The 21,790-nt window shown below is 45.6% G+C and overlaps 1 protein-coding gene across 1 annotated transcript in view; it reads left to right on the forward strand.

Annotated features, from left to right (window-relative positions):
- Nucleotides 1–2,090: 2,090 nt before the first annotated feature.
- SLC24A3 (solute carrier family 24 member 3) overlaps nt 2,091–21,790 on the forward strand; it is a 560,288-nt gene continuing 540,588 nt past the window's right edge. Inside the window, exon 1 of the mRNA XM_033939286.1 lies at nt 2,091–2,565. Coding sequence (XP_033795177.1) covers nt 2,367–2,565 — 199 coding nt within the window. The 5' untranslated portion in view covers nt 2,091–2,366. The remainder of the gene's footprint in view (nt 2,566–21,790) is intronic.

Here is a 21,790-nt window from a genome sequence, read left to right on the forward strand (position 1 = left end):
CATATTGTGATGCCATAATGCCTCATTCCACCAATGCCTAAGAGCCAACCTCATCGGTGATGTCACAATAGCTTGGTTTCCCTATACTTGTGCCCATTGACTAGATGCAATTGCCTCACTACTGAAATGAAAAGTGTTGGGCTGAGAACTTTTCAGCGGCCCCTCGTACCTGTGGAGCTGACATTTCTCACTATGCATGGATTTTCCATCTTAATGGTTTCTAGTGTGAAAAGTTAAGGGGTGCTTTTAAACTCTCAATTTACACAGAGAGATGGTGGTTAAAAAGACTTGGGGGCTCCTTTTATCAAGCCGCGCTAGCGGTTTAACGTGCGTAATAGCTCGCGTTAAACCGCTGGCTGTACTAGCCACTACCGCCTCCTCTTGAGCAGGCGGTAGTTTTTAAGCCAGCGCGGGGGTTAGCGCGTGATGAAAAGTCACGCGCGTTAACCCCGCTAGCGCGGTTTGATAAAAGGAGCCCTTGGACGAGCATTATGACCATATTTAAAACTTCAGGTTTTTTTTTTTTTTTTTTTTTAATATACAGTGGTTCAGGTGACAGTTTTAAGTCAGTGTTTTTGGGATTGCTGAGAAGAAATGAGACTCCAGCCAGTTCAAAAATCTTGTTGCAAAGTGATTTCTTGAAGATGAGATAAAGAGTGACTGACCCTCGTTGTTAAGTTCTTTATATTGGCTTTTGCTAGAATTAAGAATTCGATTTTTAAAAAAATTTGTATTTGAACTTCCAAGCACATCACCAATTGGATCTGGATATTGTCACCTAAATATTCATTCACAGGAGCTGTGCCTGGGATTTGTAGTGTGCTTGTAGCTGCTGAATTAAAATGATTACACTTCTCCCTCCGTATTCACTGTGATAGGGGATTAAAAGAACCGCAAATACAGAAAAACCGCAAATAACTTTTTCATATGTTATTCGCTGTTTTCTATTAAAAAACATCGTGAATATGGTGAAACCGCGAATAACATGGTGGGAGACCTGGCCTGTTCCTGAAGGAGAGGCAAAACACGGTGAAGAAAGTGCTGGGAATCGGTGATTTTCGCTGTAAATGCTTGGAATCAGCGATTTCTCTATGCAAGCTGATGTAATTTGGGGGGAGGAGCCAGCAAGCTAAAAAACGTGAATAATCGAAACTGTGAATGCTGAAACCACGAATACGGAGGGAGAAGTGCATCAGATTATTTTGTAATCCACAGTTATTATGCTGAATATAAATTTTTAAATAAATAAATAAAATATTAATTTTCTAAGTCACTGATGAAATTATAACATTAAAATGATATTTGATCGAAAAAGCAGACTATAAGATTTCCATAGGAAATGAATCTAGTATTCACCCTGCTTGGTCAGCAAGATTTAAACTTTCCAACAAGGCAACAGTCCAGAAATCCAGCCTTAGTATAGGTCATAATTATCTATTTATGGAGAGAAGATTATGACTGCAAATTCCTGTATATCAATTTTTTAAAGTTTTGTAAGATTTATGAATTTATAATTATTTTTGTCAAGGTATTCATTAAATTTAATAGTGTTGGATAGGTGATTTTATTCAACCATTCCAAGTAATTTGTCACATAGCCAAAAACATTCACATTGCTTAACATTTATTTATATATATATATTTATAATAATAAGCATGCACTATGAATAGAACTAATTTGGGTGCATATAATTTTCTCTTCCAATATAAGCAAGTGTCTATTTTCTGAATCAGAACTGGAATGCTTACATAAGAACCTAGGTTTTTTTAATCACACTTATTATGCAATGCTTTGGTTTCCCAACCTATGAAAAGTTTATGCGACGATGGGGGGAAAAAAATGCAACTCGTTTAGAAGAGCAAAAACGAGTTGTGATGTAAAAAAAAAAAAAAAAGGTGTCAGCACCTCAGCAACGGAAGGGTTAACGCCAAGGCAGTCTTGCAACTGGCAGGGCAAAGCCCGTCGCGGTGGCTCGGCAAGTTCCGCCTGCAACCTCTTGCTTTCGGCTTTGTGCATGTGTGGGTGAGCGGCTCTGCCTGCGGCTCCCTCTTCCTCCCCCGCTCGGGGGCTCTGGCAATCCGACTGGCGCGCGGCGGACGCACTAAGCCGGCGCTCAGCTCCGGGCTCAGAAGCCCCAGCGCTCGCGGGCGGCACGCGCCGCTTTCAGTGCATCGATGGCAACCCGGCCAGAGCTGCCTGCCCGCACGTAAAACGCACTGAGGCGCTGCCGGCTCCGCAGAAGAGAGAAGAGGCGGCCGAGGAAAAAGCCCCGTGGAGCTTTCCCGGCTGTATGTGCAACAGTTTGCACGGAGTTGGGGCCATTTCCTTCCCGCTGCGGTCCGGGCGATCCGGGCGCCTGCGATCCCATGGACGTTGCACGGGAGCGGGCGACCCTGCGCGTGGCGGCGGATCGGCGGCTCCTCGCGCTGCCGGGGATGCTGGAAACGAGGCGGCGCTGGAGGTCCGCTTCGAGGAAGAGGAAGCCGCTGTTCCTGGGGCAAATCTGTGTCATGGGCTGTCTTACGTTGATCCTTTCCTCTCTGTCTAAGTGGTCCGAGCACTCTGGTGAGTCCCCCCCCCAACCCCCCACCCTTCGCTTCCACTAGTGTAGTGTGGTTCCGCTTAAGAATAGCTTTGCTCTTGCAAGGTCCTCGGATGCCCCAGATTAACCCGGTCAACTTTACCCCTATTACGGGGCGTCTGGCTTTCTAGGAGCTTCCCGGGCACCGTTTGCAAAGAGCAATTCGGCAGCAACACTATGCACTATTAAGGAAATATAGAAATCAGTTGCAGGGTTGGGGGGTGCTGCCGTTGCAAGTACTTTCCGGGCTGTGGAGAGCGTACATTTTTTTTTTCTTTTCTTTCAGTTGGAAACTGATGCACTGATCCTTCCAGCACCTTTTCAGTGGATTTTGACTCTGTATGCGTTAGGCAGTGCATGCTTGCCAGAACAGCTCGTTTGCTGGAGATCACCTGAATGCTTTGTAGCATGCCAGCCTTTTGGGTGGAGAACCCCCCCACTGGCAATGTTGGGAGCCGTATTCCTCTTTTCATTTGTCTAGGATGCCTTTTCAAAATTAGTTTCAAGAGTTAGTTGGGTGAGAGAGTATTACTGGAGTCATATCTAGGTGCCTGACCTCAGGGGAGTAAGACTGCTTTACATAAGCCATGAATAAGTTATGAATAGCTGAAATTCCTGTACAGTAATTTTTTTCTTTTCTTTCTAAGACTCACAAGGACTAACTATGTCTCCTTCACTGTATCCAGAGAAGAGTAATCTGAGTTGGGTTTTCTGAAAAAGTTGGTTCATATGTTGCAAATTACTCTGCTGGAATAGTGGGCAAGAGAGAGCTCGGTTGCTCTTGAATCCATGGGCAGATAAGGTCTTTGACAGCAGGTCTGATAAAGGGAGAGAACTTAGGACTTTTGAAGTTGCTTATTCCCTGGAAATTGGCTCTTTCTCGAGCGAGATCGCTCGTTTAAAAAATACAATTTCTTTTTTGTGTGTGTAAATCTTTATTAATTTTAAAATATAAATAGTGCAATGAATTTAAACATAAACAAATCAAGAAATGCACTTTCAATATGCAAAACACACCTCCCCCCTTAACTAATAAAAATACCATGTCTGCTAGTATACTTTCAGAGGTCACTGTCTAGTTTTGTACATTTCAGAGCCTGTGCTAATATTATTCTGCGAACAGGACCCCTAACCGCCATTCCCCCGCAATAATCCCCTCCCGCCCTCCCCCCCTCCTTTCCCCCTCCCCCTCCCCTCCCTTGGCTTTCCTGCCCTCTCTCCTTCCCATCCAACCTTGTCGCTGCAAGTAACTCTGATATATTTCTGCAAAAATGTTCCAACATATCCTTCCTCTTTGCTTATAACTCGGATAAAATGTTGTAAATCCGTGTTCAGATCGGATCTTAATTAATTGATGTGAACCGCCTAGAACTCATTGGGTATGGCGGTATACAAGAACATAATAATAATAATAATTATTATCTGGCAGGGCAGCCTTCCCCACTGCCTCAGTATTCATCTCTTCGAGCGTAAGCATTGTCGGAGCTTGCTTATGAAGGTGAAACTTCTTATGTGAGTAAAGATCAAAAGAGGTGTATGTGTTGCGCTGGATCCGAGCATGCTTCTCTGATCCTGGTTGTCATCCAGCTTCAGTCACCATATCAAACACTAGGGGAACGAGGAGGAAGAGAATTACCAGATCGTTCGCTGCTGTTTTTAATCAGTTTTGCTGGAAGAGAAAGTTCAGCTTAAGTGTATGAAAACGCAAAGTGCTATAATGGCCTCGGACACGTGCGGAGAAAGAAGGCTAGAAGTGCCCTACATTCCTAAGTATTGTATCTCAATATCTTATAATGAAATAAATCATGAAAACAAAATTCCTGTGTGTATGTAGGTTGCAGCCTTTTGAAGCAGGCTGGACGTGCTCTTCCCTTCGGGGATTCTGCTATCAGCGTAAGACTAGTCAGCTGAGCACTGATTTGTCACCGAGATACACTGTTGCCTGCAATAAAAAGCAGAAGGAAATGACCAGATAAAGATAACACACTTCCATGTGTACCGCGTTAACATGCCCTAATAACATGCGACCGGTTACAGTAAAATAATGCATGTTGCCGTAGGATGTGCTATGGTAGTGCTTATCTTGATGGGGTCCTTTTTTTAAGGTGCAGTAAGTACTAGCGTGCGCTTACCGCAGCTTAAAATGGCGGTACCGCAGGGCAGGCTCAGGCATCCTTCAGTAAATGCCAAACTGGCGCTAACTGCGTGCTAAAAATTTTTGCACAGAGAGAGCATGTCTTGGGGGGGGGGGCAGAGATTTTTGCAACAATTAGGTGGCGCAGTTTCCTTACTGCACACTAAGGCCCTGATTCTCTAAGCGGGGCCTACAAAACGGGCATCTGCCACGCGTCAGTCACCGGCAGGCGCTGCTTACAGAATCGTGGTTCCCCAGGGCCCTAGGCGCCGGAAATCTAGGCCAGGGTTTTTTTAGGCCTGCCTTTCCAGCGCCCGGGGTCTTTCCTGAATCGCGGCCAGCGGTGCATAGTGATGCCGAAGTCCCTAAACACACCTACCTTCGGGCACCAGCCGCTGGTCCTGGAGGCCGCATAGCGGCGGCTATTTTTTAAAAAAATGAGGATTTGATTGGGTTGTAATGGTGCGATCAATTATCACGTCACTTAATCCCAATTAAACCAACTAAGTTAGGTGGCAGTAGGGCGGCTACCACCAGCTTACTTTCAGTGGCCTTTGTAGAATCTGGCCCTGACTGATTACATAGAAACATAGAAATAGACGGCAGATAAGATCTTGTCTGCCCACCCCAATGACCCTCCCCTACCTTTCTCTGTGAATAGATCTCACGTGTCTGTCCCATTTGGCCTTAAAATCAGGCACTCTGCTGGCCTCAATAACCTGAAGTGGAAGACTATTCCAGCGATCAATCACCCTTTCAGTAAAAAATAATTTCCTGGTGTCCCCGTGCAGTTTCCTGCCCCTGATTTTCCACAGATGCCCCCTTGTTGCCGCTGGACCCTTGAAAATGAAGATATCTTCTTCCACCTTGATGCGGCCTGTGAGATACTTGAATGTCTCGATCATGTCACCCCTCTCTCTGCGTTCCTCGAGTGAGTATAGCTTTAATTTATCCAGCCGTTCCTCGTACGGAAGATCCTTGAGTCCCGAGACCATCCTGGTGGCCTCCCGAGACCATCCTGGTGATTAATGCAGGATTACCTCATGAGCCTCCCCACCTACAGAATAGGTGTTGCTAAGTGCTAACATGGTAATTTTTTTTTAATGGCAACGCATGGCAATTAATGCAAAAAAAATAAAAATAAAAATTGGAAAATCAGCTCTTTTTCTGACCTTAACGCACAGGAAAAAAAAATCGTGTGAGGGTGCGCTAAGTCCAATTTTTACTGTAGCTTAGTAGAAGGACTTGGCTCTTAGCTCCATTCCGCTGGCATAAACAGTCAGTTTCTACCACTCCTGTCTGAGAGGTATAATTGCCACAAATGCGTTTGTACCTGCCTGTGATAGGTGGTGAATTGTTTTTACATGTTTAATACAAAGCATTGGTACAAAGAGATATTTATGTCACCGTGGTTTTGCATAAAGAGCATATCCATTCTACAGTGTATCTTGATGGTTCTCAAACTTGGTCCTGGCCAGTCAGGTTTTCAGGATATCCACAATCCATATTCATGAGAGAGATTTGCATGCATGCAAATGTCTTTCGTGAGTAAGCATTGTGGATATCCTGACAACCTGACTGGAAGGGGTGCCTCCAGGACCAGATATAGGAATCACTGTTGTACAATAATGTGCATTTGTGTCTCTAACATTTCAGTTATACCTTTTCCATCTGAACCCATGTTCTATACATGCACAGACAGAGAATGAGAGAGGGATAGAGGGAGAGTATATGCTGATGTATTGCCTGTCTAATCAAGGGTATTGCTTTTTCTGAATGTTTCTGGCCCCCAGGGACACCCACATTCATACTCATGATTAGCCATGACTTGGCAACCAGTATATTTTTAAACATGATTGACAGATGTTGTATGCCGCGTTTTCTTTTTCTCTCCTCCTGGTAATTGGAGGGCCTGCCTGCCCTGTGACTAAGGGGATTTGAGGAAGTGAGCACAATCGTATCCCACTGCTCTCTCAGCTGCTGACATCAGGAAGCGATTAGACTCACTAGCCTGCAACACTCTGGCCAATTCCCTTGTAAACTGGTTCTTTGGGATATGAAATGCCTCGAATTTTGGTTCCAAACGACCGTTGGCCTTCTGCATCTTGGCTCCCTGTTCATCTCCTAATTCTATGTACTGTATTTTGAAGACTGGTAGATAACATACAGGAAGACATTTCTGGTATTTCTAAGATCTGAGGAGGTCAGTATACACTTCCCCCTCCCCATTCGCGATTTCCACACTCACGGTTTCATATATTCACAATTTTTTTGGGAGGGGAGAAACCCCATAGTTTACCACGTTTCCGCCTCTCTCCAGCCTTCCTCCCGGCATCCCAGCCTTACCTGGTGGTCTAGCAGGCTTTCGGGGCAGGAGCGATCTTCCTACGCTCCTGCCCCGTGCAGATCGCCAATAGGAAAAGGCTGCCGTGAGCTCCCGCCGTAGTCTCGAGAGACTATGGGAACTAAAAAAACCCACATAATTTCGTTTCTGCAAATTGGCACTTGCTGAAATAAGATAACACTCTTTTCAGCTACAGTGGCAAAATAATACTCAGAATTTAGGAAGTTGGCTGGTTGTACTGGGAATATTTCTGCACCTTCTCATAGATTATCAGTCAATTATTTGTAGCTTATGGATCAGGTTGTACTGTTTGATCCTTGAAGATTTGTAGCTCACTACAGAAAATGTAGCCCCCAATTAAAAACCAGTACATTGTAGAATAATATACTGTATACTAAAGTAAGCAAATCTGTAAATTTGAGGAGTTTCAGTGTAAACAGTCATGATATGGGATGGTGATGGTAAAATTGTTATTCACTGAGTTATGAAGGGAACTGGGGGTTTCTTGTTTTATCACAATTCAAGTTTCAGGTTTATTTACCCCCCTCTTCTATGAAACTGCGATAGCAGTTTCTAGCGCAGAGAGCTGTGCTGAATGACCTGCGCTGCTCCCCGACGCTCATTGAGTTCCTATGAGCATCGGGAGCAGCGCGGGCCATTCAGCGCGGTTCCCCATGCTTTCCTTTCCTCCTGTGTTCTCCCTCCCCTCATCCCTCCCTCTTATTTTTATCTTTTATGTAATTTAAAATCTCCCTCCCCCGCCCTAGCTCCTCATGTATCCAACATGTCCAAACGTTGTCTCTGTCTAGGCTATAACCTGCCTTATTTTATTTTTTATATTTTATACATTTTTAATATTGTAAACCGGCCAGATACTTGTGATGGATGGTATACCAAATTATAAATAAACTTTGACACTTTTTTATTCATTTTTTTTACAGGCTTAAGTTTAGTTTAGTTGCGGTTTTACTCGATACCTTTCAAATTAGGGATCCTTGATGAAGGTGTGTTAATCGCAACACAGACCGTGTTGGGTCCCTGGTTTGTTAAAAAGTGGTGACACTAATCGCAACATATATTTGTTTCCATAAACTTAGCTTGCATCTTGTACTCTTGTCTGCAGTTTTTCTTTTCTTTGTACGGACCATCCCCCCACCCCCCTTATTACGCCACTAGTCTTTATCCCTTTCTTGAACTTTCCGTGTCCTTTTCCAGTCTCAGTTCCTTCGGAAGGGAGTTCCACCACTTTGGAGCCATCTGCTGGACAGGGGGAGCAGGAAGAGGTGCTGATGGACAGGGGGGAGGTAAAACAAAGGGAGAAGTGCTGCTGCTGGATAAGGGGAGCAGTGAAGGGGTGGTGGTGGACACAGGGGAGGTAAAAAGAAGGGAGAATGGACAGGAAAAAGCGGCTAAGGAGACAGAGAGAAAGAAATAAAGACAGACACACACATATATTCTAGCACCCGTTAATGTAACGGGCTATAAAGCTAGTATATAAATAAATTGTGCAATATCATTTAATCTAGAACATTTTTTTGAGAAAATATTTAGAAAAATGACTTATCTTATATATTTAAGTCAAGTCTTATATATTTAAGTCATGTCAATGGAGGTGCTCCCTTGACGTAAATATACAAGATATAATTTTTCTAAATATTTTCTCAAAAAATTTCTATATTATTGTTTGTTTGTTTTTTAATTCAATTTTTGAGCCCGTCCTCCCAAAGGAGCCCAGAACAGGTTACAAAGTACATCCATAAGTTTGTCATTGCATTTTGTACTTATTGGAAGAGCCATTATTATGTATTGACACTGTCTATGTCATTTGTATGTGCGTTGATATCCACTTTTATTGTTTGTTATACTTTTCAAAATTCTAATAAAATATTTCAAATTAAAAAAATAATAATCCAGACAGAACAGAGATGACATAATTTACATAAATTACGATATACACATGACAATAATTTACCATATATTTTTTATCGATTTGTACATCGCTTAGAATTTGGAATAAGCGATTAATCAAATTTTATAATAAACTTGAAACCTCTAATCATTCACCACCAGGAGTAACAACTTCAATGTGCTCCTCGCGACCCCGGTGGCTCTCCCTTTGACATCAGCACGTGCCAAAGGGAGGAGGGGTGCCAGCGCCCCCACCAACATGATAGCTGAGGCAGACTGCCTCTCCTCGCCCCCCCTTCTCTTACTATGGCACTGATGCCAGTCTGCATGTATTTGCCCCTAACCTAACAGGTTAGGAGATGGCTGGTTAGTGGTGATATTCAGCAGCGTGAACTGGTTGATTGCCACTGAACATCATGTGCCGGGTTGCTCAGCGGGGTTTAGCCAGGAAGAAACCTCTCCTGCCTCATTTAAACCCTTTTGAATATTTGGCAGATTGTAAATTGTGAACGTCTTAATGTGTCTCACCCAGACCTGTAGAAAAATTGAGCTATGAAGAACTGTCTAATTGTTAGGCTTTCTTCATAAGAATGGGAAACCATCCCGCGTATCATTTTTTGGTGCTCTTCTCTGAAACCTTTTCAGCATTGCTATGTCGTTTCTGAGATGCATATAGTACTGAAAGTAACGTCACACTGTGGACCTAGACAGAAGCACAATGATGTTCTCAGTTTTGTTCTTTGTTTCTTTTCAAATAATCCCTAACATTCTGTTTGATTTTGGCAGCCGTGGCACACTAGGCTGAAAATTTCAACTTGGCTCCAAGACATTTTTCTCTGGTAATGACTCCAAACTTGGAACTGTTTCGTGCCTGTAGCTAGGATTATTTTTCCCTTTATGAATCCTTTTGCACTTGTTCACAGCAAGGCGTTTCTTTTGCCATTTACTTGTACAGTCTCACGAGATCCTTCTGCGATTCTCCACAATATTCTGCCATTTTAGTAACTTCAGATAATTTTGTTATCTGCAAAATTAGTCATTCCATTCGTCACTCCTGTATCCGGATCATTTATGAAATATGTTCATCGGCAAAGTCCCAAAAGAGACCATTAAGATACTCCACTAATGACCCTTTTCTCTATAGAAAACTGACTACACTTCTCCCTCCGAATCCGTGGTTTCAGCATCCGCGGATTCGGTTCTTTGATTTTTTTTTTTTTTTTTGGGGGGGGAATATTTTTGAGCCCTCTTAGACCCCTCCCTTAAGCCTTACCTGGTGGTCTAGCGGGTTTTCGGGGCAGGAGCGATCTTCCTATGCTCCTGTTCCAAGCAGATCACTCATAGGAAATGGCTGCCCTGAGCTCCCGTGAGCCGGGCCGGGCTGCAGATCGAAAAGATCTCTCCTGCCCTGCACCGCTGGCCGCGATTCGAGGATGCAGTGATTACAGGCCATCCAGCGAAGGAGGTAAGGGAGGGATTTTTAAAAATTGTATAGGCCACCCTAGTTTTGCAAACCACACCCACTGTGCCAGCTTGCAAAACCCATATATAAGCTGCGGCCTATATATGGGGAAATACGGTATGTTTCAAAAATGGCTAAGAAAAATGTTTGTTCAGTCCATTTTGACCCGTTGATATTTTAGATGTTTGTTTGTCTAAAGTGGATTTTCATGCCATGTGTAACTGGCACATAGATGCCCATTCCTCAGTGTATTTTAGAACAGGTTCTACATTGGCAGATTGTGTTACTTGTGATGTCCCAGCTTGGATGCCTCATTTCTGAGACACACCCTTACACAGTATCACTCCAGCGTTTACACAGACTTTGTTTTGTGTTCTCAAGAATTTGTTTCTACGGTGTTGTGCTCCACATTGCTTATTAAATAAGAAACACTTTGGACCCCTGAGGAAGATGTGTTAATCGAAACACAGACCATGTTGGGTCCTCGTTTCTTTAGAATACAGGTTGGACCACTTGTTATACAGTGTTTTATTGACTTTAATAAAGCTCCTGCATCAAGTACATCAGTTCTGCAGTTCTCTTGTTTGGTTCCCGATATTCAGCCACCAGGAGGCAGCCTGGATCACTCCCACAGTCAGCTGGGCTGTTTCTGGTGATTGGCAATGAATATCTGGGGGGGAAGGGGGGGTTGCCACTATAACATTAAGGCCTTGATTCTCGTAGGGATGCTGAAAGATAGGCAGCTGTAGGTGTCTTACCACCACCTAACTTAATTGGTTTCATTGGCAATAAACAACACAGTAATTGACTACATTATCTACAGAAGCGCCTATCGACACCTACAGTCAAAGTAGGCATGGCTTGCGCCAAAAGTGACCATAGGCACCGGTAGATTTTATGCTGCTAACCTAGGAATAAGAAGTGCGCATAAAATCTGTGAATGTGATTCTCATGTAAAGTAGGTGCCAGAAACTTTAGGTCAGTAAAATCCTGGCCTACATTTCCAGTGTCTACTTTACACACGGCGGCGATTCTGCAACCAGTGCTGGTACATGATTGACACATGACTGGCACCGGTTTTGGAGACGCCAGCCAATAACGGTGCCAGTTGCAGAATCCGGCCCTAACTTGCTAAGTCAATATTCAGCACTGGATGGCTATGTTTATAGCAGCCAAAGATAGGACTGCTATTTACGCAGTCTGATTTGTCCGCTAAACATAGCTGCATAGTTATACTGGTTATACTGCAACTTTGCTAATTACCATGCAGTATAACCAGTTCAATTTTTAGCTGCTAACTGTGGAGATAACCAGTTATTTTGAGCTGAATAGTCTCATTTACCTGGTCAGCGCCATTTCTAGCTGGTTAAATACTGCTGAATATTGGCTGGATTGGTCTTTCTATATAGTCAGTAATTCTATTCTTTAGACTAGATTCAACAAAATAGCTCAATCAGGTTCACCAGTCTGTAGTTTCCAGGATCATCTCTGGACCCCTTGCTCTGAATCATCACCATCAACGAAAGTTTATGGTTTGGATCTGACGCACAAAATGCTCTGTAAAGATCATGGAAAAAATTCCTTTAATTGTTTGTTACTATGCTACTATTTCCAACCTCCTCCCTCCCACCCCCTGAACACTTATTTTATTCCTTGGGTGTTTGCTGGTCCAATTGATTCCGCATGGGCTTTTTCCTTTGAATGAACCTGAAAAGGTTTTTAGCATGAATTTCTCTCTACTGTAAGCTTCTTTTAAAAGCCAGTCTTGGCATGCATTAATACTGTTTCACGCAGTGGCGTAATGGGGGGGAGGAGGGGATCTTGGTGGGAGCGCTGGTACCTCTCTGCTCCCCCATGCTATGCTCGTGCCCTCCCTTCCCCACCCCCCACTTCTTTAGAACTTTTACCAGTGTGGGCAACTACTGTAGCCTGTTGCTCACATCGGCCTGGCTCCCTCTGAAATCACTTCCGGGTCACGGGGCCAGGAAGTGACTTCAGAGGGAAAGCCAGCATGAGCAGCAGGCTGGAGAAGCTGTGCTGAGGTTGGCAAAGATATAAAGAGGTACGGGGGTGGGAAGGGAAGATGCAAGTGGGGTGGTGGTGGGAAGGGCATGGGGGGCAGAGAGGATGGCACAGAGGGTTCTACTTCCCCGGGTACCTCCTATCCTCACTACGCCACAAGTTTCACATCTAACTTTCCAGTTCTTATTTTTTTCATTTGGGTCTGCTTTTATTTTCTGAATGCCCCTCTTTCAGCTCAATATTAGATCATGCTGGAAATTGGTTGAACACTAGAAAAGGTTCGAAAAGAGCAACCAAGATGATAAAGGGAATGGAACTCCTCTCGTATGATGAAAGATTAAAAAGGTTAGGGCTCCTTAGTTTGGAAAAGAAAAAGCTGAAGGGAGATATGATTGAAATCTACAAAATCTTGAGTGAAATAGATCGATTTTTTTACTCCATCAAAAATTACAAAGCCTAGGGGACATTCGATGAAGTTACAGAGAAATACTTTTAAAACCAATAGGACAAAATATTTTTTCACTCAGAAACAGTTAAACTCTGGAAAACATTGCCAGAGGTTGTGGTAAAAGTGGATAGCGTAGCTGGTTTTAAGAAAGGTTTGGACAATTTCCTGGAGGAAAAGTCCATAGTCTGCTGTTGAGACAGACATAGGAGAAGCCACAGCTTGCCCTGGATCGGTGGCATGGAATGCTGCTACTATTTGGGTTTTTGCCTGGTACTTGTAACTTGGATTGGCCTCCGTGAAAACGGGATACTGGGCCAGATGGACCATTGGTCTGACCCAATAAGGCTATTGCTAGGAACGACACAGAGAACATCCCCAGAGATTTTGGAGCGCTGGGAAAGAAGCTGAAGCAGATAGGAGCGCAGGTGGTCTTCTCGTCAATCCTTCCAGTGAGAAACAGAGGCAGAGCTAGAGAAGAGCGTATTCAACGGACTAACGAATGGCTCCGCGAATGGTGCATAGAAATGAACTTCGGATTCCTGAACCACGGCGAGACGCTCCAGGGACTGCAGGGACCAGACGGACTCCACCTGACCAGAAGAGGTAGAAACGTATTTGGACATCGATTAGCCCGCCTACTCCATAGGGCTTTAAACTAGGTAAGTTGGGGGAGGGTACATACTTATATCCCAGAGCAGTAAGGAACCACCCTGAGGAGGCAAGTGGCAATCACACTACAAAGCCTAAGGTAAGTACCAAGGATACCCACAACATTTCAGGGAGAAAGATCACTGATAATTTAGGAGCCACACTAAATCACAAGGGAATCTCTTCACAGATATGGAGGGCTATGTATGTTAATGCACACAGCTTGGGAAATAAAATTCTAGAATTAGAGACTGAGATAACAAATGCCGATCTTGACGTGATAGCGATATCCGAAACCTGGTTCACGGAATCGCATGGGTGGGATATGGTTATACCAGGGTACAACCTACTTCGTTGCGACCGAGTGGGTAAATTGGGAGGAGGAGTAGCGCTATACACTAAGGAAAGCATCAAAACCACCAGAATCACAGATATTAGATACACCGGGGAATCCCTCTGGGTGAACCTGGCCAGAGGGAAAGAAAAATGCCTATACCTTGGTGTGATATATAGACCTCCCAGGCAACAGGAGGACAAACACATGGAATTAATTGAGGACATAGAGAACATCACGCTGCGCGGAGACTTAGTAATGCTAGGAGACTTCAACATGCCAGATGCAGATTGGAACACACTCTCCGCGACTACGGGTAGCAGCAAAAGAATATTAAACTCCATAAAGGGGGCACGTCTCAAGCAAATGGTGTTGGAGCCCACCAGGGATCAGGCAATACTAGACCTGGTCCTCACCAACGGAGATAGCGTCACGGAAGTCTCAGTAGGAGACACACTGGCCTCCAGCGACCATAATATGGTATGGCTCAACCTTAAGAAAGGTTTCCCTAAGACAAACACAGCAACAAGGGTTCTCAACTTTAGAGGTACAGACTTCAGCAGCATGGGAGATTTTGTCCATCGGGAGCTATATAAACAAGCAAAATCTGACAATGTGGAGGGTATGTGGTCGTCTCTGAAATCCATACTACACGAATCAACAGACCGATACATAAAGACAGTAAGTAAACGCAGGAGAAACAAAAAAACCCCAATGGTTCAGTAAAGAAATTTCAGACCTAGTTAACAGAAAAAAGACGCATTTATCACCTACAAACATCTAGGCAGAGAGGGGGCAAAAGAGTACTATCTAGACAGATCTAAAGCTGTCAAAATGGCAGTCAGAGAGTCCAAACTCCAAATGGAGGAAGAGTTAGCACGGAAAATTAAGAAAGGGGATAAATCTTTCTTCAGCTATATTAGTGACAGGAAAAGAAACAAAGATGGGATAGTACGCCTGAAGCAATCGGACGGTAACTTTGCGGAATCAGATTCTGAGAAGGCAGAACTACTAAACCAATACTTCTGTTCAGTATTCACCCGAGAAGCGCCGGGAGTTGGTCCACAGCTGCAGACGGGAGATAACCAGAAAGACCCGTTTCAAGATTTTGAATTTACGCCCAGTAGTGTCTACGACGAACTATCAAGACTCAAAGTAAACAAAGCCATGGGACCAGATAACCTACATCCCAGAATGCTAAGGGAGTTAAGGGAAGTCCTGGCAGAACCATTATCTGTTCTTTTCAATCTTTCCCTAAGCACAGGAAGGGTCCCCTTGGACTGGAAAACCGCCAACGTAATCCCACTCCACAAAAAGGGCTGCAGGACAGAGACAGCAAACTACAGACCAGTGAGTCTCACGTCTATAGTGTGTAAACTCATGGAAACACTGATCAAACAGAATATTGACACAATCCTAGACGAAGAAAAACTACGTGATCCACACCAACACGGGTTCACCCGGGGTAGATCCTGCCAATCTAATCTGATTAGCTTTTTTGACTGGGTTACTAGACAACTGGATGCTGGAGAGTCACTGGACGTAGTGTATTTGGACTTCAGTAAAGCATTTGATAGCGTCCCTCATCGAAGATTACTGAACAAGCTAAAATCGATAGGATTAGGAGACACCCTAACTACATGGGTTGGGGATTGGCTGAGCGGCAGACATCAAAGGGTAGTGGTGAACGGTACCCCATCTGAAGCATCGGACGTGATAAGTGGAGTGCCGCAGGGCTCGGTCCTGGGTCCGATTCTATTCAACTTATTCATAAGAGATATGACGCAAGGACTTAGGGGAAAGGTATCGCTGTTCGCCGACGACGCCAAACTTTGCAACATAGTAGGCAGAAGCTTATTACCTGATAATATGACACACGATCTACTGCTGCTGGAACAATGGTCAACTACTTGGCAGCTTGGCTTCAATGCTAAAAAATGCAAGGTAATGCACCTGGGAAAGAGAAACCCGCGTAGAACTTATGTGCTAAATGGTGAAACCTTGGTTAGGACCACAGCGGAACGCGATCTAGGAGTGATCATTAGCGAGGACATGAAGGTTGCCAATCAAGTGGAGAAGGCTTCCTCCAGAGCAAGACAAATGATGGGGTGTATCCGCAGAGGTTTCGTCAGCAGGAGACCTGAAGTTATGATGCCGTTGTACAGAGCCATGGTGAGGCCTCACTTAGAGTACTGCGTTCAGTTTTGGAGACCTCACTACCGAAAGGACGTGCTGAGAATCGAGTCGGTACAGCGAACAGCCACCAGGATGGTCTTGGGGCTCAAGGATCTCACGTATGAAGAAAGACTAGAGAAATTGCGGATGTACTCACTTGAGGAAAGAAGGGAACGGGGAGATATGATTGAAACGTATATCACGGGGCACATCGAGTCAGAAGATGATATCTTCCGGCTCATGAGACCCTCGACCACCAGAGGGCATCCGCTAAAAATCAAGGGAGGGAAGTTTCATGGCGACTTCAGGAAGTATTTCTTCACCGAGAGAGTTGTGGATCATTGGAACAGACTCCCACTCCAGGTGATAAAGGCCAGCAGCGTGACGGATTTTAAGAGAAAATGGGATACTCACGTGGGATCTTTAATGGAGTAAACTCAGGGGGGGAGGATACTTGGAATGGGCAGACTTGGTGGGCTATAGCCCTTTTCTGCCGCTTTTTTCTATGTTTCTATGTTTCTATTAGGATTTATTTACTGCCTTTTGAAGGAGTTCACTCAGGGCGGTGTAAAAATAAGTCAAACATAAGCAACAGACAATTACAGCAGCAAAAATATTCAAATTGCAATACAAGGTTTGGCATAGTTTGCTACATTACAATGTCAACACAATAGGCAATAAAGCATTTTAATAGACAGTCTAGGATATAAGCAAAGGTGGAGAAATAAGGAAACTAATTTAATAAGGGAACTAATAAGGAAACTAATTTAATAAGGGAACTAATTTAAAGAAAGTTGCACATGAGGTTAAAATGGTGCTTGAAAATTATCTTAGTTAGGGTAGGAGTGGACAAATATGCCTGCTATAAGATGTGTTGGCAGGTATCATCTACCGCTCCTTCGCCGATCCCGTTTGTCGTGTGCGCCTCCCCCATCCTTCCCCAATCCTACTTGCCACGCATGCCCCTGCTCCTTCCCCAATCCCTCCTGCCGCATGCGTCTCCCTTCCCTTTTCTCATAGCTCTAGTTGAAGTTGTTGCTCGCGGCAGTCAACAACGTGCTCCGTGCAACCCCATCGGCTCTCCTTCTGCCATCCCTTCCTATGCGCAGCACCTGGAAATGAGGTCAGCGGGAGAGCCAATGGGGTCATGAAGAGCACGTTGCTGACCGCCGCAAACAACTTCAACTAGAGGTATGGGGGAAGGGAAGGGGGCACGCATGGGGAGAGGAGGAATGGGAAGAGGAGGGGTGCTGGTGCCCCTGCCTCCCCAACATGGTGCCGGGGCAGACTGCTCCACTCGTCCCCCCTTACTACACCACTGGGTATCACATAGTGTGATGTTCTTTGGAGAGGGTGTGGTTAAGGATAATCCCTGGGAGGACCTTAGTGACCTTGGAGGTGTGTAGAGGAAAATCCTGTTCTTCAAGTACTGTAGGATATTTCCTTTGAGGACCTTGAAGATCAGACATACACTCCTCCTCCTCCTTCCGTATTCGCGGTGATTACAGGCAAAACACAAATACGGAAAAACTGTGAATAACTTTCTCATATGTTGTTTGTGGTTTTCTGTTAAAAACCCTCGAATATAATAAAATTGCGAATAACATGAGAAAGTTATTCGCCTCCTCCTCCCGCCTGCCCAGGTCTCTCCTTAACTTTGGCCCCATCTACAGAGCAGGGGAGAAAGAGAAGCTCATGGCCAACTCCCACCCCACCATGCCGCCACTCTTACCTCCAGGTCCCCCTCACGCCTAGACCATCTCCTCTCCTCAGAGCCAGGGACCCAAATTCCCGTGGTGCTCAAGTGACAGTGTCGGCCAATGGCTAGGCGGTCCTCCAGTCCAGGACATGGCAACAGGAGCTCGAGGGGGCAGCAGCTGCTGCTGCCTGGCGTGCGAGGGTCCTGGGCGGAGATGAGCCCCGGTTGCACTTGGCCTGGTGGAAATGAGGCTTTAGCCCACCTCTTTGCAATGGCAGGTATGCACCCCTTTACTTGATTTGGAATAGGTGTTGGTGGCATGGATGATGTAATTTGGGGGGAGGAGCCAACACGCTAAAAACCGTGAATAGTCGAAACTGCGGGTTCCGAAACTGCGAATAAGGAGGGAGGAGTGTAGTTTTAAATTTTAGCCCTGTATTGTACTGGTAGTCGGTGAAATTTTGCAAAAATGGTGTGTTGTAGTCACATTACTTATAATCCTCTCTTAACTTTGCTGCAGCATTCTGAATCAACTGGAGCTAGTGCAGACCCTTTGCACTGAGACTAGTGTAGAGTGCATTACAGTAATTTGGACTTGATGTTATCAAGGCATGCACAATTGAGGCAAGACTTGCCTTCTCGATGTAAGGAGAGAAGCAGTGATTTAGTAAGGGGGGGGAGGGGGACGGACTGCCCCGGGCATTATCTTGGTGGAGCTAGCGGCGCCTTTCCACCCCCTCCATGCCATTCTCGCGCCCTCCGTCTCCCGGGACCTTTTTTAAATCTTCATCAGCGTGAGCAACTTCTCTGGCCTGCTGCTCACGAGGGCTTGGCTCCCTTCCGAAATCACTTCAGGTTATGTGGGTCAGGAAGTGACGTCGGAGGGGAAGCCACCTGCAGTGTGTGCAGCAGGCTGGAAAAGTTGCTTCCACTGGCGAAGATTTAAAGAGGTACGGGAGAAGGGCGGGCGCGAGCATAGTGTGGGGGTGGGGGTGGAGAAGAAGCATGGGGCCATGGAAGGAGCGGGGGACTGAAAATAAGGTGCTGGGGGGGGGTTTGCCTCCTACCCCCGCTACGCCACTGGAGAGAGGCAGCGTGGTTATTGCAAATGATAGAAGCAGCTATTGAAGGTTGCTTGGATTTGAGGCATCAGAGTAAGTGTTGAATCTAGCTGTATTCCTAGGCTTCTGACCTGTGGTTTTATGAGGGGTTCATATTTCACAGAGGAGATTTTGATGTCAGGTATGTGCCCATAGCCTTCCCTTCCTTTAAGGGAATTAAATCTGCTGGGAAAGCTCAGGCGATCTTTTGTTTCCAAGTTTGTAGAGATCTTCTGGAATGAACTTCCTGACTCCATTAGGCTTTTAGGGCAGCTGCAATTATTTCGTGAATTCCTGAAAACTTTGTTGTTCTCGCAATTTTTAAATGGTTTAACTACAGCCTCAACGAAATGATATTATTTTTCTTATGCTTTTCTTATGTACTTTAGTTTTTAATTAGTTCTTCCTTCTCCTATGTTTTCTGCTATGTACTCCAGTCTTAATTGCATGTAAACCGAGTTGAGCGCCACTGGGAGATGACGGTATATAAACCAAAGATTAGATTAGATTTTTCTTGGGTTCGGGCAAATTTGTTTTTAGCCCATTCTTGAATTGACATTAGACAGGCAGCCAGTTTATTTAGTGTAGTAAGGGAGGGGGGAGGCGGTCCGCTCTGGGTGCCATATTGGTGGGGGCACAGGCACCTCGCCTCCTCTCTGCCCTCCCCTGCCTCTTCCCATTCCTCCCCTCCACATGCGCACTCCCTTCCCTTCCCCCACACGTCTAGTTGAAGTTGTTGTGACCCCGTTGGCTTTGCTATTGACGTTCACTTCCGGATGCCGCGCATAGGAAATGATGTGAGAGGGAGAGCCAGCAGGGTCGCGAGGAGCATGTTATTGACCGCCGCGAGCAACAACTTCAACTAGAGGTACAGGGAAAGGAAGGGGGGGGGGCGCACGCGGCAGGTGGGATTGGGGAAGGAGCAGGTGGGGGTAGAGATGAAGGTGGGGGAGGGGTGCCACTGCTCCGGGCGCCTCTCACCATTGCTACGCCACTGGTTATGGGTAAATCAGGTTCAGTGGGTATGAGTAGCTGCACGTCATCCACATTGATGTAGAACTGAGTATCCACTGACCGAGTTAGCTCGGCTAGTGACTTGAGGTAGATATTAAAAACAATAGGTGACAGTATCGATCTGGGCTTCCAAAATGATATCTTTAAATAATGCCTATGCCTTATATGAATCTTTGCTCCTATTAGTTGTTTTTATAACTATTTTCCTCATTTCATCACTCGCCCTTTGTGAAGTTAAATGCTAAAGCATAAGTTTGTCCTTCCAGTAATTATGAGAAATTTGATTGCATGCACCTCATGCCAGGTCCTGCTTTCCAGCACTATTTATTTATAAATTAATTACATGCTTAACCATGAGACTCCAAGCGAGTTATGTATAGACAATGACGTGTTACCATATGACTCCAGAAAAAAGACAGGTTGCGACATCTGGGGTTTTACTTCCATTGGTGGAAGTAAAACCCGGATGTCTCAATCTGTCCTCCTTTTTCTAGAGCCTTTGTGTTACACAATTATTCTGAAATTTACTATGTCAAAAATGGGAGAACTCTGAGGAGTATGTGGTGTTTTCAACAACAATGGAGAAAAACTCTCAAAAACACAATGCAGCACATTTCACTAACATTGTGACAAGCTGTCTTAATACTATCGTAGGAATTAAAAAAAATACACAACACATTCATACCTTTCATATCTCGCGGCTCAAGTGACTACCAAGGGAGGGGAGCGGTCCGCCCCGGATGCAGCACAGCCAGCCAGGTCCCCTTACTTTTGTGGCGCTTCCCCGACCGACCGACAACAGCCCCGGTCCGACAAACCTCCCTGCCTTTAACCGCAAATCTAAATTACCTTCTTACAGCTGCTGTAAGAAGGTAATTTAGATTCACGGCTACAGGGCAGGGAGGTTTGTCGGACCGGGGCTGTTGTCGGTCGGTCGGGGAAGCGCCACAAAAGTAAGGGGACCTGGCTGGCTGTGCTGCATCCGGGGCGGACCGCCCCCCTCCCTTGGTAGTCACTTGAGCCGCGAGACTACTCTCTTTCTCCTTACCTGCCCTGCCTTCAGCACAGAGAGCCGAACGGAAGTCTTCCCGATGTCAGCGCTGACGTTGGAGGGAGGGAGGGCTTTGTTTAAGCCCTCCCTCCCCTCCGACGTCAGCGCTGACGTCGGGAAGACTTCCGTTCGGCTCTCTGTGCTGCAAGCAGAGCAGGTAGGGAGAAGAGGAGCCGCAGGTAGGGAGAAGAGTACATCCAGCCCCGCAGGAACCCCGTGACCCTCGGAGGTGTCCCCACGGGATCCCCGCGACCCTAGAGGCGTCCCCATGGGATTCCTGTGACCCTAGGGGGCGTCCCCACGGGATCCCGGTGACCCAAAGGGGGAACCCGCGGGATGCCCGCGGGTCCCGCGGGATTCCCGTCGTCCCCGTTCCCGTGCAGCTCTCTAGTCTGAACTAGAGGTCTGCATGGGAACGGGAATCGCGGGAATCCTGCGGGTCCCGTGGGAATCCCCCCTAACCCACGGGACCCCCCCCTCTAACCAACGGGACTCCCATGGGGATGGAAGGCTTTGGAAGCAGGGTTCGTCCATATAATATAATGGTCATGCCAGCCTTAGTAAAAGAGGGTGTTTATAAGTTAATTACCTGAACAGAAAACAAAAAAAGGGTTCCACCAAAGAGATTCCAGAAGGAAAACAGCAGTGCAAACACAAAAGAAACTGTGGAATTGATAATCCTGTCAGAAGTAATTGCTGCTTTTTATGGGGACGGGCGGGGATGGAGGTAATTCCTTGCGGGGACGGGTGGGGATGGAGAGGATCCTGGCGGGAACTTGCGGGGATGGGTGGGATTTGTGTGTCCGCGCAACTCTCTAGTCTGAACATACAAGGCTCTTAATAAGAAAAAGGATTATAATCTGAATTCAT

Source organism: Geotrypetes seraphini, chromosome 3, assembly GCF_902459505.1.
Source record: "Geotrypetes seraphini chromosome 3, aGeoSer1.1, whole genome shotgun sequence".
Taxonomy (NCBI): domain Eukaryota; kingdom Metazoa; phylum Chordata; class Amphibia; order Gymnophiona; family Dermophiidae; genus Geotrypetes; species Geotrypetes seraphini.